Source organism: Rhinatrema bivittatum, chromosome 1 (assembly GCF_901001135.1).
Source record: "Rhinatrema bivittatum chromosome 1, aRhiBiv1.1, whole genome shotgun sequence".
Classification (NCBI taxonomy): domain Eukaryota; kingdom Metazoa; phylum Chordata; class Amphibia; order Gymnophiona; family Rhinatrematidae; genus Rhinatrema; species Rhinatrema bivittatum.
This window is the reverse complement of record NC_042615.1, coordinates 342,811,682-342,826,558: the sequence shown is the minus strand read 5'-3', so window position 1 is coordinate 342,826,558 and position 14,877 is coordinate 342,811,682. Positions and strand designations below refer to the sequence as shown.

Here is a 14,877-nt window from a genome sequence, read left to right as displayed (position 1 = left end):
CTTGGATATTGATTTACAAGGTAAAGTTGTTCTCATCCTTTTTTGCTTCTCTGAGTTTTGGACAAAGAGAAGGAGCAGAGCAAGCGAGCTGTTAATGACGTTGGGGCATCATCTGGCTGGTGCGGCCTTTTTAGTATAAGGTGGAGCGGTCAGGCAATACAGTGCTTGCCCTGTCCAGGCAATGATTTTGTGTATGTTGACCTATAGGTGGGTCCTACATGAAGGAGGTCCTGGGATTGGTATAGGGGGGGACACGATGGGAGGGATGATAAGGGAGGGTGGGAGTTCGAGGATGGGAAGGTTTGGGTTAGGGAAGGGCCAACTCACCTGGTCTCGATGGTTTTCCCACTGGGGAGTGCAGAGGTTTATCCTAATTCGTTGGGGGGCTGGGAAAAAAGGGGAGGATTTGTTCTCTTGTTTGTTTCTGTAGGGGAAAGGGGTGGGGAAAGAGTTTTGATTAAGTTAACTGGGTTAAGGGTGACACAGGGAGAGAGAAAATATCATACTGCTAGATATTCTTGATCAGGGGAGGTATATATGACCGAATACAATTTTATTATGTCTTGATACATTGCAAAATCTTCACCACTGACCAAAACACTAGGAATAGGATAATTCTGTCCCTTGGAGGTTTATTTATGGTTCAGAGCTCTACGCATAGTTTCCTGGGGGCATGGCATGTATTATGCAAGTAAATGAATTTGAGTAGTAAAATTAAATGTGTTTCTTTAAATGTGAGAGTATCTCCTTGCTAATTAAGCAGCAACGTATATTTCAATTTGCTAATAGGCATAAGGTAGATATTCTCTTATTGCAGGAGACACACCTCACAACAGCAGAGCACTAGAAGCTATGAAAAGGGTAGGTGGGCCAAATGTATTACTCTGCATACAATACTAAAAGTAGGGGGACTGCACCCTAATTCATAAAAGCCTGCCTTGAATGGTTAATCATAATTTGTGAAGGGTGGTACATTCTGTTAGACTACTCTTTATTCAGGAGTCTTTCATGTTGAGTAACGTTTGCGGGCACAACTAATATCAAAGAGAGTTTTATGGTAAGCTTGCAATCACTTTGCTGAATTGGCGGACACATTCTTTATACATAGGAGGACACTGGAATATATATCCAGAACACCAGGTTGATAAAACAACTTGCTTCAGGCAGGAAGCAGGTATGTCTAGGGAACCACAAGATTTACTGGCAACTTTTAATCTCACTGACATCTGGAGACATGTCACCCTAATGAAAAAAACTACACATACTACTCATCTAGGTATGCCATGTATAGCAGGTTGGATTATTTTTTGTGTACTCCCAATTTTATATCAGAGACTGCTTAGTAGTGAGATCCTGGAATGTTCCATCTCAGACTATTACTCGGTTGAGGCTGTAATAGATTTGGCCAGGGGTGCTCCACTTGGACACTCAATACATCCCTCCTGGGGGACAATCATTTTCCTCATTTATTGAAGGCAGCAGTGGAGGAGCTTAATATCCATAATCCTGCAACAGAATATTCACAGATACTACAGTGGGAAGGTGTTCTTCAAGGTGTTCCTTCGTGGTAAAATAATTTCAGATGCTAGCCATTTGCAGAAAATGTATAGGTACAAAATTGATGAGCTCCTGTCCCAGATTTGAGAATTAAAGATCAAACACAATAAAAGATTGCTCTCAACATGCATTAAAAGAGTTAGAGGAGCACAGGTGAGAGCTTATGTCACTTGAAATAGAGAAAGTTGGTAAAGCTATGAAATATATTAAAGCAAAATTCTATGAGTTCGGGGATAAGTTGGGCTCATACTTGGCGAGAGTGGTCAGGGAAAAGGCTAGCAGGGCAATGATTACAAAGGTACAAAAACCGACAGGAGAAACATTGATGGATTTAAAGGAGATAAGAGGAGCAGTTTCTCTGCTACTATGCAAATTTGTATAGAGAGGCTCCCCCTGCAGGCTTTGATGACATCCAAGGATTTCTATCCACATTGCAGTTACCAAAGCTTATTGAGATGCAGAAGCTCCAGATGAAAGTACCTATTATGTGTCTAGAGATTCAGGAGGCGGTGAAAGCATTGCTCCTGGGGAAAGTGTCCAGGGCCTGATGGTATCATATTGACTTGTGTAAGGGATATCTTTCGGACCTGATCACCTTTTTAGTGAGTGCATTTAATCAGGTAGGGAATCTGGGAGGCTCCCTAGGGGATATGGCAGATGCACATATGTCCTTTGTATTTAAGAAAAGGAAAGACCCCCTAGATTGTGGTTCGTATAGGCTGATATCCCTACTAAACTCAGACATAAAATATTGGCCAAAGTGTTACAGTGTGGGTTAGAATCCCTTTTGGGAAGACTAATAAACTCAGATCAAACTGGATTTATAAAAGGGAGAGTATCCACGACAAATACCAGGCGGGTCTTTAATATCCTGCACCTTGCACAGGTCAAGGGACCTTCCAGTCTATTTGTCTCACTGGATGTGGAAAAGGCATTTGACAAGGTGTCGTGACTATTCATGTTTGCTGTCCTTCAGAAGATCTTGTTCCCTGGCCAATATCGGAGCTGGATGAGAGCAATATATGCAAAGCTGTGAGCATGCTTGGTACTGAATGTATCTCTCACTTTGCCTTTTTCCATCCACTGAGACACTAGACAAGGATGCCCAATGTCGCCACTATTGTTCGATCTGGTGATAGAACCCCTTGCAGTGGCAATACGGGCAAGTCCAGATATAAATGGCATTAAGGTAGGGGGAAGAGAGTATAAGGTCTTGATATATGTACATGATCTCTTGCTGTTTCTTACAGAACTGAATGTCTCTGAGCCCGCATTTCTGGAGATTGTTTCCAAATTTGAGGTTCTGACAGGGTACAAATTAAAGTATAACAAATAGGAAATTTTCAAGCTATGATATAGGACCAGGTTGCCCAGCTGCCTATCAGGCATGTGGGTGGTAACCAAGGGATATCTTGGTATATTTGTACCTAAAGATATAAAAGATCTCTATGCCAAAATCTATCTGCCTTTGTTAGCAAACGTTAAACAACATTTTAAAGATTGGGCAGATATCCTGGTATCATGGGCAGGATGTACTAATTTGGTCAAAATGATCATACTTCCAAAATTATTATACCTTTTCCAACATATTCCATACACTCTTCCAGTGCAAGTGTTTAAAGAGTCACTAGCCAAGTGAGTAGATTTATATGGAATCACAAACCGATGAGAAAAAAAGTTAATTACCCTTTGGCTGCCAAAAGCACAAGGGGATGAGGCACTGCATAATTTTAGAGTTTATTACTGGGCAGCTCGATTGATGAGCCTGAAGCAGTGGCTCATGAACATGGATCCGGGATGGTTGGCCATGGAGAATGAACAAGTGGGAGAAGTTAGTCTAGCTGTTCTGTCATTTTTGCCAGCTTCCTCTCCCCTCAGCAGGCAAAGCTGCAAAGGAAATCCCATTGTTGCTCACACCATAAAAATATGGAGACAGGTTACAAAATATATGGGAGGTTGTGATGAACAACTTTTCCTTAAAAATCCCATATACAGGAACCCCAATATCTCGAGTTGTACCTTCTCCTCCCATCTTTGGGGATTGGAGAGACAAGAGGTTGATTTTTATGGAGTAATTGTGGGACAAGGATGAGTTTTACCTCATGAGGAGCTGGTGGAAGAGTTTGAACTAAAGGATGAGACACCCACTTATTACCTTCAAATTAGACGAAATTTAGGCAATTCACTGAATCTGTAAGCCCCCCCTGTGTCCGCTTAATAGCATAGAAAGCTACATGTGTGTTCTGAATGCTAGGTCCAAAGGAGTAATAAATATATATTGGGGCATTCTATTTCATAAATTTGGGTCCGAAAACTCCTGCCAATATTATAGACAAATGGCATAGACCTAGACTCAAAAAAAAAAAAAAAGGAAAAGAGTTTGGAAAGCAGCTCATCATGTTGCAGAAGGGTTAAGCAGGTCATTAGGCTTCTCCACCAAACATATCGCACCCCTGTAAATTATGCAAGGCTGTTCCCTATCTATGATATGAGCTGATGAAGGCGTTGTGGAGAACAGGGCACATATGTTCACATGTGGTGGGTACTGTCTGGGGATATTCTGGTTTGGGGGCAAAAAATTGCACAAGAAATGTCTAACATTCCTAAATATCCCAGTTAACATACGACTGGCCCTAGGCTTGCTGGCTGTCTGCAGTGGCGTAGCGAGGGGTGGGGGCGCCCGCCCCCGGGCGCCGGGTCTAAGGGGGCACCAAAAAGCTATTTAAATAAAAAAAGAAATTAGTATTTTAAGCCCAGATGTAAGTGTGTTGAATACTGGCAGATCGCTTCAGCGCTCTCCCGCACAAAATCTGGTGCAAGGCGGCATCAGCTCCCCTTCCCCATTCTCACCCTTCAGGCTCCCGCACATGATCCTCTAAGCACTAGGCAGGCAAGGGAGGTACAGCTCCAGGCGTCAACATCGCCCGGGGTCCTCACTGAGCCGCTCGCATGCGCGTGCTGCCTGACATGGCGGCGCTCTGGCGGTGCGGAGCCGCCGTGTTGCGGGGCTCTCTGTACCGGGTTGGCGTCCGGAACGTGTCAGGTAGAGACCGGACGCGGAGTTCGGTATGTTCATAAAACTCAGCTTAAACCAGTAATAGTAATACTATAATACTGTGGGGGGTACCTGGTCAGCAAGGCTAGGTCTGCTTGTACCCGGTGCTTGCTGGGATTGTAGTTCTTGTTTTCTCGGCGATAAGCAGAACCAGGCCTGGCTCCCCCCGTACATTGGGAAGTCACAGTTCCTGGGGTTTGCCGATCTGTTATTGCTTGTTCATCCGCTCCGACTAGCTCACTGAATAGCTTGCCAGAGTTGACCTCAGAAGGTGTTTATATTTTTTGTAAATAAAAACCGTGCACTTTCTCTTACAACTACACTTCATCATTTGAAACATTTGTTCTGCTCTACATCAGGGTGGTGACTAAATAGCGCGCTTTCCAAGAAAGATCAGTGCAGCAACTTTGGTGCTTTCATCATGTAAATTACCTAGGTAGAAAGAAATATTAGTAGTTATAGTAAATACTGTACAGTATGAATCAGAGCAGGGGCTAAGTTCTTGCATTGACTTGCAATGTTACCGTCAATTTTTACGCAAGATGCAAATCATTGATGGAGGAGGGGGCGCCGAAGAAGTCTCTTGCCCCGGGCGCCAAATTGTCTAGCTACGCCACTGGCTGTCTGGCAGGGGTTGCTCATCCCAGTGGCACTTAGACCACTGGCAGGTCAACTCATTTTAGCTGCCCAATGTATTATAGGTAAGCACTGGAAATATTACCTACCTGTGGATTGCTGGCATGCGCAGCTTAAGAATATTGCTGACATTGAAAAGCCGCACTATGATCTAGTAAACAAGGGTTTTAAGTAACATTATATTTGGGGGAAATGTCTTGATTACATCAAGACCCAGATTGAACTGAAAATATTTCATGACTTGTCCTGTAATTATTCATATGATTCATGAGTGTCTGGCTAATGTGCGTTTGGTCACTGTACAACAAATTACATTGTACTCTCGGTTGTTTGTTGAAAATGCATAATACCTTCTGAAAGTCATTTTATACATCCAATGTCTTTTCATTGTATGCCTGAAAAATTGTTAAATAAAAAAGTTTTTTAAAAATAGCATATACGCAAATATGGCTATTTGCGGAACCTCTTAAAACTTTATTCATATGTTTTTGTGTTTCTAGCTAGTCCAATTGCTATACCACAGATCCTACTTTACTAAATTGACAGCTTTACCCTTGAAACTAAGTATCCTTCATGCCTGTTGCATGCTTCATAAGCTTTAATATTTTTGCCTCCATCCACTCTTTCTCTGAATAATTTTTCATTCTATTCCTCCTTAATCTACTTCCTTGCAGCCATGTACTTTGATTTCATGTTCTAGAACTTCCTTTTCATTGAAAAAAATGATTGTGACTTATACATTATTTATCTATTTAAAGTATTTGAATGTCTTATCCCATCCCCTTTTTTTTGTTTTCTCCTCTAGGATATGTATGTTAGGTTTTAAACATTACATTACATGTTTATATTACAATTCCTGCCAGCATTCTGTAGCCTTCCTATGAACTATCTCTACTTTCCTACTCTTATGAGGAGGTTTGAGCTTCAGAACAGGACTCACAATATTCTAGATGAGGTCTCATCAATAGTACAGAACCATTATCTCCTTCCTGTTTTCTTGCTGTTTATACCTCCAACTGTGCTCCTTAGTATTTCTCTTACTCTTGATACTACCTTGTTAGATACAGTTAAGTAAAGTTTATGGTAATTTTTTTAAAGTATTGTATTATTATCTGAATGGTCTTTTTTTTGGTATGTTATTGATATTGTATTTTATTGACTTATGTACATTGCCTGGAGATTTTTAGGTTGGTGTTTAGATATGCTTTTTTAGCTTTTTTATGTCGTCAGTTACTATGTTTACTATGTTTCAGAAATGTAAATAAATAAAACATTGTCAAATTGTTTGGCAACCATGAGATTTTTTAGATATGATCTCTCCTATATCCTCACTTGTTTGGTGCTTAGTGGTCCTCCTCATGTACAGTATTGCTGCCTTGCTTGTTCAGTTGCCCAGATGAGGCCTTTCTCAACCTTTTTTATTTTGTGGCACACTTTTAAGTTTTGCTCCATCATCATGGCTCACCAAACCAAATTTTGCACAATTCTCACTCCCCCTCTCCCCCTACCCCTATTAGCAAAAGGGGGTAGCAGTAAGCAAGAGTTTGGGGGCACTGTCCAATAGAATCTAACATGAGTCCAGGAAATAGGATTCTTCAAGGGCAAGCAGGATGGTAGTCCTCACTCATGGGTGACATCATCAGATGGAGCCCGGCACAGAAAATTTATGTCAAGTGTTCTAGAACTTTGACTGGCACACTGAGCATGTCCCAGCATGCCACTATTCATGTGTCCATATGGGGTCCCTCTTCAGTCTCCATCTTTTCCGCGGAGCTTGTCATCTTGCGGTTGTGGAGCTCATGCTTTTTTTTCTTCGGAAAGTATTTTTTTTTCCTACGTCAGGATCCTTTTGATTTCCCCCAGCTTTAGTTTAGCTGGCAGTGTGATAAGTTTTTACCTTCTGTGCGGTCGATTCCAATAGCGCCGTCCTCCAGTATCTGCTGCTTATCGACCGCATGCTGCCTTATTTTTCGTTATGGTGTCGTCAGGTTTGTCGATGCCCCTAGTGCCCTCAGACTATGTCCCTCATGGATCCGCATGAGGTGTGTGTATCCTTTATCTGGGGGCATCGCACAATGTGCGGGGCTATCGTTTGTGACCAGATGACCCTCAAGGGCTGGCGCGCCAGCCTGGACAAGATGGAAAAGTTGTTTGGGTCCAGGAAGTCCGAATCTTCAAAACTGGCATCAATGCCGAATGGACGAGGAGAACTGATGGACACCGATCACCCCTCCTTGGGGCCTCCGGTGGAGAGGGGTGCCAGAGATCAACCTTTATCATTTTCCTCCTGCTCCAGGACTTTGGGATCATCTCCAGCATTCTCGGCGCCGGGGAAAGATTGGGCCAAGCACCGTGGGAAGTCCCGAAAGTATCGCCACTGGTCTCCTTACTTGCAAGGTGCCAGGCTCGGGTTGGCACCAGCATCTATTGTGATGCACCCGAAGCAACCTCACGGCAAGGAGGTATCGCCTTTCATCGAGGCTGGGGATCCAAGGTGTTCCCCACCGATTTCAGTGCCGGGTACCGATTCCCCTCAGAGCCCCTACCGGTGCTGAAGCCTGTACTATCGATGTTGGTGCCACTGCTGGAGCGCCTTGATGTTCTGCTCTGTGTTCTCCCCATGCAAGCCGATGCCAGTGGCCAGGTTGCAAAACCGGTGCCGGCCTCCTCCCAATGTCTATCCTCATTGTGGGGTCCTCTGAGGAGGAGGGGCTTTTCAAAGATGGAGGGGCCGTTGAGGCTCTCGATTCCACATCTAGTGTTACCCGGTTCAGCTCTGGGTCCGGAGCCCTCGGTGCCACCAGTGCCCAAGTCGTTGGTCCTGGGAAGGCCTCCCCCATGGGAGTCTCTGGGCAGTCTTAATGATGATGACACCCCTTATGACCTGTGGGGGGGATGACACCTCAGAGTCTTCTTCCGATGACTCTAGTGACCTTCCCTCAGACCCGTCTTCCCCATAGGAGCGGTGCCGGTCCACTGCCTGAGGACCTATCCTTTGCAGGTTTCATGCAGGCCATGGCTGAGTCCATTCCATTCCAATTGCTTATGGAGGAGGATGGCAAACACAAAATGCTGGAGGTTCTCCAGTTTGTGGATGCTGCTAAGAAGGTGGTGGCAGATCCTGTCCATGAGATTTTCAAGAGCTGCTCCTTAGAATTTGGGAACACCGTCTCCATACCTCCGGTAACAAGAAGACCGATACAGTGTAACTTGGTCCAACAAACTACGGGGTTTGAGAAGCATCAGCTCCCACACAAGTCGGTTGTGGTGGTCTGCCCTTAAGAGGGGCCAAGCGTTCTCGCACCCATGCCTCCGCCCCTCCAGGACGGGAACACAGGGCGCTGGTGCATTGGGTAGGAAAGGAGTTTTCAGGGCGCCAATGTTGATTGCCTGGATCGCCTCCTACCAGCTTTATATGATGCAGTATTCTGGAACCTCCTGGAAATAGGCCAGTTGCTGGCCGAGCGCTTGCCTCAGCAGCGGCAGGATGCCTTTTCATCATCAGTCATCCAACAGGGCCTGGAATTCGGCAAACATGAGGTGTGTTCCACCCATGATGTTTTTGAGACAGAGGCGAGATGGCAGCCACAGGAATCGGCACCTGCTGGATAGCTGGCTTACGGCCTCATATCTCCACCTGAAGGTGCAGGAGAGGCTCTCACAGACCTGCCCTGTACTGGCAACAACCTTTTTGGTGACAAGGTGAGAGATGCTGTGGCTCAGTTGAAGGATCATCATGAGACCCTGCAGCATCTCTCGGCCAGTACATTGGACCCGCCGTCCTCGGCCAGGAAGTCCTCACATCAGGGCTCAAGGAGGGTCCTTCTTCCACAAGAGAAATATTATACTCCCGCTTCTCATACCCGGGCCCAGTTGGTAGGATCTAGGGGCTGCTGTAGACAGCAGCGGACCCCAGACTTCAGACGGCGCCCAGACCAAGCACCACTACAGAGTTTTGACTGGCTGCGAGGCCGCGTAAGCCAATCGCCCATGCCTTCAACGCAGGACCCCTGGTCGGTGGCCATCTGTGATTCTTCCTGAACCATTGGCTCAGTGTTACATCAGACCAGTGGGTTCTATCCGTTGTGCATCGAGGGTACCAGCTGAACTTCCTGGGTGTCCCTCCGGACTCTCCCCTGTGTCCCTCTTTGGGGCATTCCTCACATCAGGAAATACTGTTAGCGGAGCTCACCAACCTCATAATGACCAGGGCAGCCGAGCCTGTTCCGCTAATCCAGTGGGGGCGGGAGCTCTACTACCAATATTTCCTGATTCCAAAGAGAACAGGGGGACTCCATCTCATTCTAGTCTTGAGAACCTTGAACAAGCTTCTAAAAAGAGAAAAGTTCAAGATAGTCTCTCTAGGCACCCTGATTCTCCTCCTACAAAAAGGGGGATTGGCTTTGCTCTCTCGAACCAAAAAGACGCCTATACCCACGTCAAGATCTTCCATGGGCACAGGAAGTATCTGCGGTATGTGGTGGGTGGCAGCATTTCAATTCAGAGTGTTGCCGTTCAGCCTGGCCTTGGCCCCACGTGTCTTCACCAAGTGCCTGGCCGTGGTGGGTGGAAACCTCTGGCAGGGTTGGGTGCATGTTTTCCCCTACCTGGACGATTGGCTCGTCAAGAGCCCCACACAGGAGGGGAGCAATACGGTCTCTGCGCTTGACTGTTCGGGTGTTAGAGTCCCTAGGGTTTATTATCAACTACCCAAAGTCTCACCTTGACCCGTCGCCTCAGTTGGACTTCATTGGTGCCAGGTTGGACACGGTTTAGGCCTGAGCGTATCTTCCCTGCGATCGGGCGCTCACATTGTTGTCTGTTGTGGGAGTGGTCGGTCAGAGCCGGCAGATTTAGGCACACTGCATGCTGCGACTCTTAGGGCACTTGACTGCAGCTGTCCATGTTACTCCCTTAGTTTGCTTGCACATATGCAGAGCTTAATGGACCTTGCGGTCCCAGTAGCAGCAGGCTACCCAGGACCTCCATGCCCGCATCCGCATTACTCCACCTCTCCGGGACTCCCTGTCTTGGTGGGTGGCATCTGGCCTATTTGGAACAGGGGTCTCTTTCCAAAATCCCCCTACCCAGATTGTGCTCACAATGGATGCGTCCAACCTGGGTGGGGTACCCGTATGGAGGGGCTTCGCACCCAGGGCCTGTGGTCCACCCAGGAAGCACAATGACAGATCAACTTCCTAGAGCTTCAGGCAATCCGGTATTCGCTCTGACCATTCAGGGATCAGCTGATCAACAAAGTAGTTCTGATCCAGACCAACAACCAGGTGGCAAATGTGGTGCATCAATAAAAAGGGGGGGTACGAGGTCATTCCCCCTATTCTGAGAAGCTGTTCAGATCTGGTCTTGGGCTCTGTCACAGGGTATGGTGCTTCGAGTCATGTACCTGGCTGGGATGGAGCCTTCCGACCCCACAAATGGTCCCTGAAACAAGAAGTGGCAGATCAGATTTCCATCTCTGGGAAACCCTGGCCATGGATCTGTTCAGATCCCCCTGTATCCGGAAGGCAGATCAATTCTGCTCCCTGTACAGGATGGACAGCAAGCCAGCCTCAGATGCCTTTTGCCCATCATTGGGGCAAGGGCCTTCTGTACACATATCCTCCGCAACCCCTGGTAATGTATACTCTCCTGAAGCTTCACAAGACACAGGACCTGTGATCCTCATAGCGCCCCATTGGCTGAGGCAGGTCTGGTTTCCTCCGCTCTTGCAGGATCTCTTCCTTCCGGAGCCAAAACAGTCTGGGGACCTCCCCAGACTCATATCGCAGATTGGGGGACGCTGCGCCTTCTTAAACTCTAGGCCTTGTCCCTTGTGGCCGTGGATGTTGAGCAGTTTGATTCTGCAGCCCCTTGACCTATCTGATGATGTGTCTCGAGGCCTGGTGGCCTTCCAGGAAGCCTTCCACTAGGAAATCTTATGCCTGAAGTGGAAGAGGTTTTTCCGAGTGGTGTGAGCACCATGGCCTGGTTCCGTTCTCCTGCTCTACACCAAAGCTGCTTGATAACCTCATGTATTTTTCGGATGCTGGCTTAAAGACCAACTCCATTAGGGTATACCTGAGTGCAATCAGTACGTACCACAAGGTGTGGATGGGTCGCCCATCTCTGAGCAACCCATTGTGGGGTGCTTTATGCGGGGACTGCTTCAGCTGATGCCTCTCCTGCAACCTCCCTGGGACCTTAATGAGGAGTTGGCTCAGCTCATGAAACCTCCCTTCAAGCTGCTGCATTCTTGTGACCTTAAGTACCTGACCTGGAAGGTCATGTTTTTGGTTGTTGGTCATGCAGAGTCAGTGAGCTTCAGGCCTTAGTGACATACCCACCCTACACGAAGTTCTTCCATGATAGGTTGGTCTTGCATACGCACCCTAAGTTCCTGCATAAGGTGGTGATGGATTTCCATCTTAACTAGTCAATTATCCTGCCCACCTTTTTTCCTAAGCCTCATTCACACCAGGCGACCAGGCTCTATGCAGCCTGGATTGCAAGAGAGCCTTAGCCTTCTACTTGGAGCACAACGCAGGTCATAGGCAATCTGCACAAACTCTTCATCTCTTTGACAGGAATAGATTGGGCATTGCAGTTGCTAAGCAGACCCTGTCCAACTGGCTGGCAAATTGCATCTCCTTCTGCTAAGCTTAGGTGAGATTGCAGCTTGGGGACCATGTCAAGGTTCATTCTGTCAGAGCCATGGCAACTTCAGTGGTCCACTTGAGAGCAGTCCCCGTGGACGAGATCTGCAAGGCTGCGATGTGGAGTTCTCTCCACACTTTTGGCTCTCTCTACTGCCTGGACAGGGATGGCTGATGCAATAGTAATTCAGCCAGTCTGTCCTCTGGAATCTCTTTCAGTTGTAAAACCCAACTCTCCCTTACTGCGGCCCTTTTTTTGGGTTCAGGTTGTCTCCCTCTGTTACCAACAGCACCTCTGTTGCCCATTGGCACGAGGTTAGGTGTCTGTTGGTCGTTTTGTCTTCGGGGACAGCCTGTAGCTAGGGATTCACCCACGTGTGAGGACTACCATCCTGCTTGTCCTAGGAGAAAAGAGAGTTGCTTACCTGTAACAGATGTTCTCCTAGGACAGCAGGATGTTCATCCTCACGAAACCCACCTGCCACCCCAGTTCTCTCATGGTTTTGTTTATATATGTTACTAATTTCATAATTCTATGTTACGAGACTGAAGAGGGACCCCACGTGGACACATGGATAAAGGCATGCTGGGCATGCTCAGTGTGCCAGTCAAAGTTCTAGAAACTTTGACATAAGTTTTCCATGCCGGGCTCCATCCGATGATGTGACCCATGTGTGAGGACTAACAGCCTGCTGTCCTAGGAGAACACCTGTTACAGGTAGAGCGACTCTGCTTTACAATGAGGATGCCAGTACTGCAGCACAGAAAGAACTTTTCCAAAGTTGCACCAGTGTGCCCTGGCACACTAGTTTGTGAAAGCACTGCCCCAGATCATTACTGCGTCTTTTGCATTAGATCTTAGTTGCCAAACTCTTGGCCGTTTCTCATTTTACATGTCATATTCTGAGCATGTCTTACTAAGCCATAATAAACTCTCTCCTCCTCCTCCTTCATGCTCCCCATTTGCCCTTGAGAATGATATGTGAAGGTCATTGAGCTTCCTTGAAATTGAATTTTAGGATACTCATGAAACTGTTAGTTCGGGGAGAAAAGATTATAAATAAAACTAGGAGTAAATGGGGAGCAAATAGACATGTGATGTAGTCATCCTTTGAAACTGCCTCAGTCTGCTCATAATTAATTGATCAGTGGAGATATATTGATGTTTTAAAATGATTGTGTTTGAATTTAAGAAAAGTGAGGTGTTTTTTAAGTAAAATTTAACCCTTTACGTTCCCTTTTGAGTTCCTTCTCTTGAGAAATCTAAAGGTAAACAAGCATAGGTGTCTTACACAGAATTCAGAATATGTGAAGTGACCATTTTGTAAGTTACTGGCTGCATTCTGATCTGAACTATTAAAATATTTTCTTACAGAAAGGAAAATAGTGGTTTGTGTGTTCTATCATCACAGGTTTCTTCCAAAGTCCCTCATGAAAGAACAAGATGAAGATGAAACTTCCATGGAAAATAGCCTACCAGCCAAATCATTAAACCATGAGCAAGGAGTCAAAGGCAAGAATTTGAAAAAATAACCTATTTTTTTTATTTAAAATGCATTTTAGAAGATACAGTAATACTATAATACAAGATATATTAGTTTGGAACGACAGACCGCAGACTGGTTGGCTGCGCTCTTGAAGAATAGCTGCTTTCAAAGGCAACCTAGAATGTACATCATTAGCATAAACATTCAGCTGCCTAAATGTCTCTGTTGCAAGTGGCTGTTGGGAGCAGTATCTCCAAATGGGTTTACTTGTGTATACCTTGACAGAATAAACCTCATTCCTGCTACTGCTTATCACTTCTGTAGCACTACTGGGTGTGTGCAGCACTGTACTAAGCCGGGTATGTTGGGAATCATCTTAATCTCTCAAATTTATTGCTAAATGCTCCTCTTAAAATTTATGTGGAGTTCATAGGATGTAGTATGTATAGGCACAAATATACTCTATATCTCCGAAAGATTTATACTATCAATTGTTAATTAAATTTATAAGTTTTTTAAGGTTTTTTTTTACGATTATTACCCATCAAATGACAATATCATAGATCTTATCGCTCTTATTAAAATCTAATCTGCAGCCTCTCGCCACGCAATGGGCCGCAGGCTGTAATCAGCCTTCAGAGCTTTTTGATTGTAATCATCTATTGTCATTTGCCACTACCATTTTAAAACCCACCATATAACTTTATTAAGTTTCTTTAATTTCTTAAGAAAATTATCTCTATTATATTAACACCACCACTCTTACATAATCTTAGAACTCCCGTTCTTACACACCATCACCAAATCTCATAAGTTGAAAATTGAAAAGATAGAATACTTAGCCAGTAAATCTTTAAATCAAGCAGATATACTGCATTGTTTTTCAATTATTCCCAACATGAATCATGTTTCAACTGAGGTTCAGTCTTCTTCAGGGGAAATTGTTTAAATATCAAAAAGGCCAAAATATTCTGTTAACCCCGGACATAGGTTTAGTGTCTCTTAAGGGATTTAAACATGGCGCCACGGCGTCTCAGATGCTATCTAAGAGACACTAAACCTATGTCCGGGATTAACAGAATATTTTGGCCTTTTTGATATTTAAACAATTTCCCCTGAAGAAGACTGAACCTCAGTTGAAACATGATTCATGTTGGGGAATAATTGAAAAAACAATGCAGTATATCTGCTTGATTTAAAGATTTACTGGCTAAGTATTCTATCTTTTCAATTTTCAACTTATGAGATTTGGTGATGGTGTGTAAGAACGGGAGTTCTAAGATTATGTAAGAGTGGTGGTGTTAATATAATAGAGATAATTTTCTTAAGAAATTAAAGAAACTTAATAAAGTTATATGGTGGGTTTTAAAATGGTAGTGGCAAATGACAATAGATGATTACAATCAAAAAGCTCTGAAGGCTGATTACAGCCTGCGGCCCATTGCGTGGCGAGAGGCTGCAGATTAGATTTTAATAAGAGCGATAAGAT

At 45.1% G+C, this 14,877-nt stretch overlaps 1 protein-coding gene across 1 annotated transcript in view; it reads left to right on the top strand.

Moving 5' to 3' along the window:
- The window catches only part of PTPN13 (protein tyrosine phosphatase non-receptor type 13), a 659,094-nt gene that overhangs the window by 610,021 nt on the left and 34,196 nt on the right, over positions 1-14,877 (top strand). The window contains 1 exon segment of the mRNA XM_029599218.1: positions 13,314-13,414. Coding sequence (XP_029455078.1) covers positions 13,314-13,414 — 101 coding nt within the window.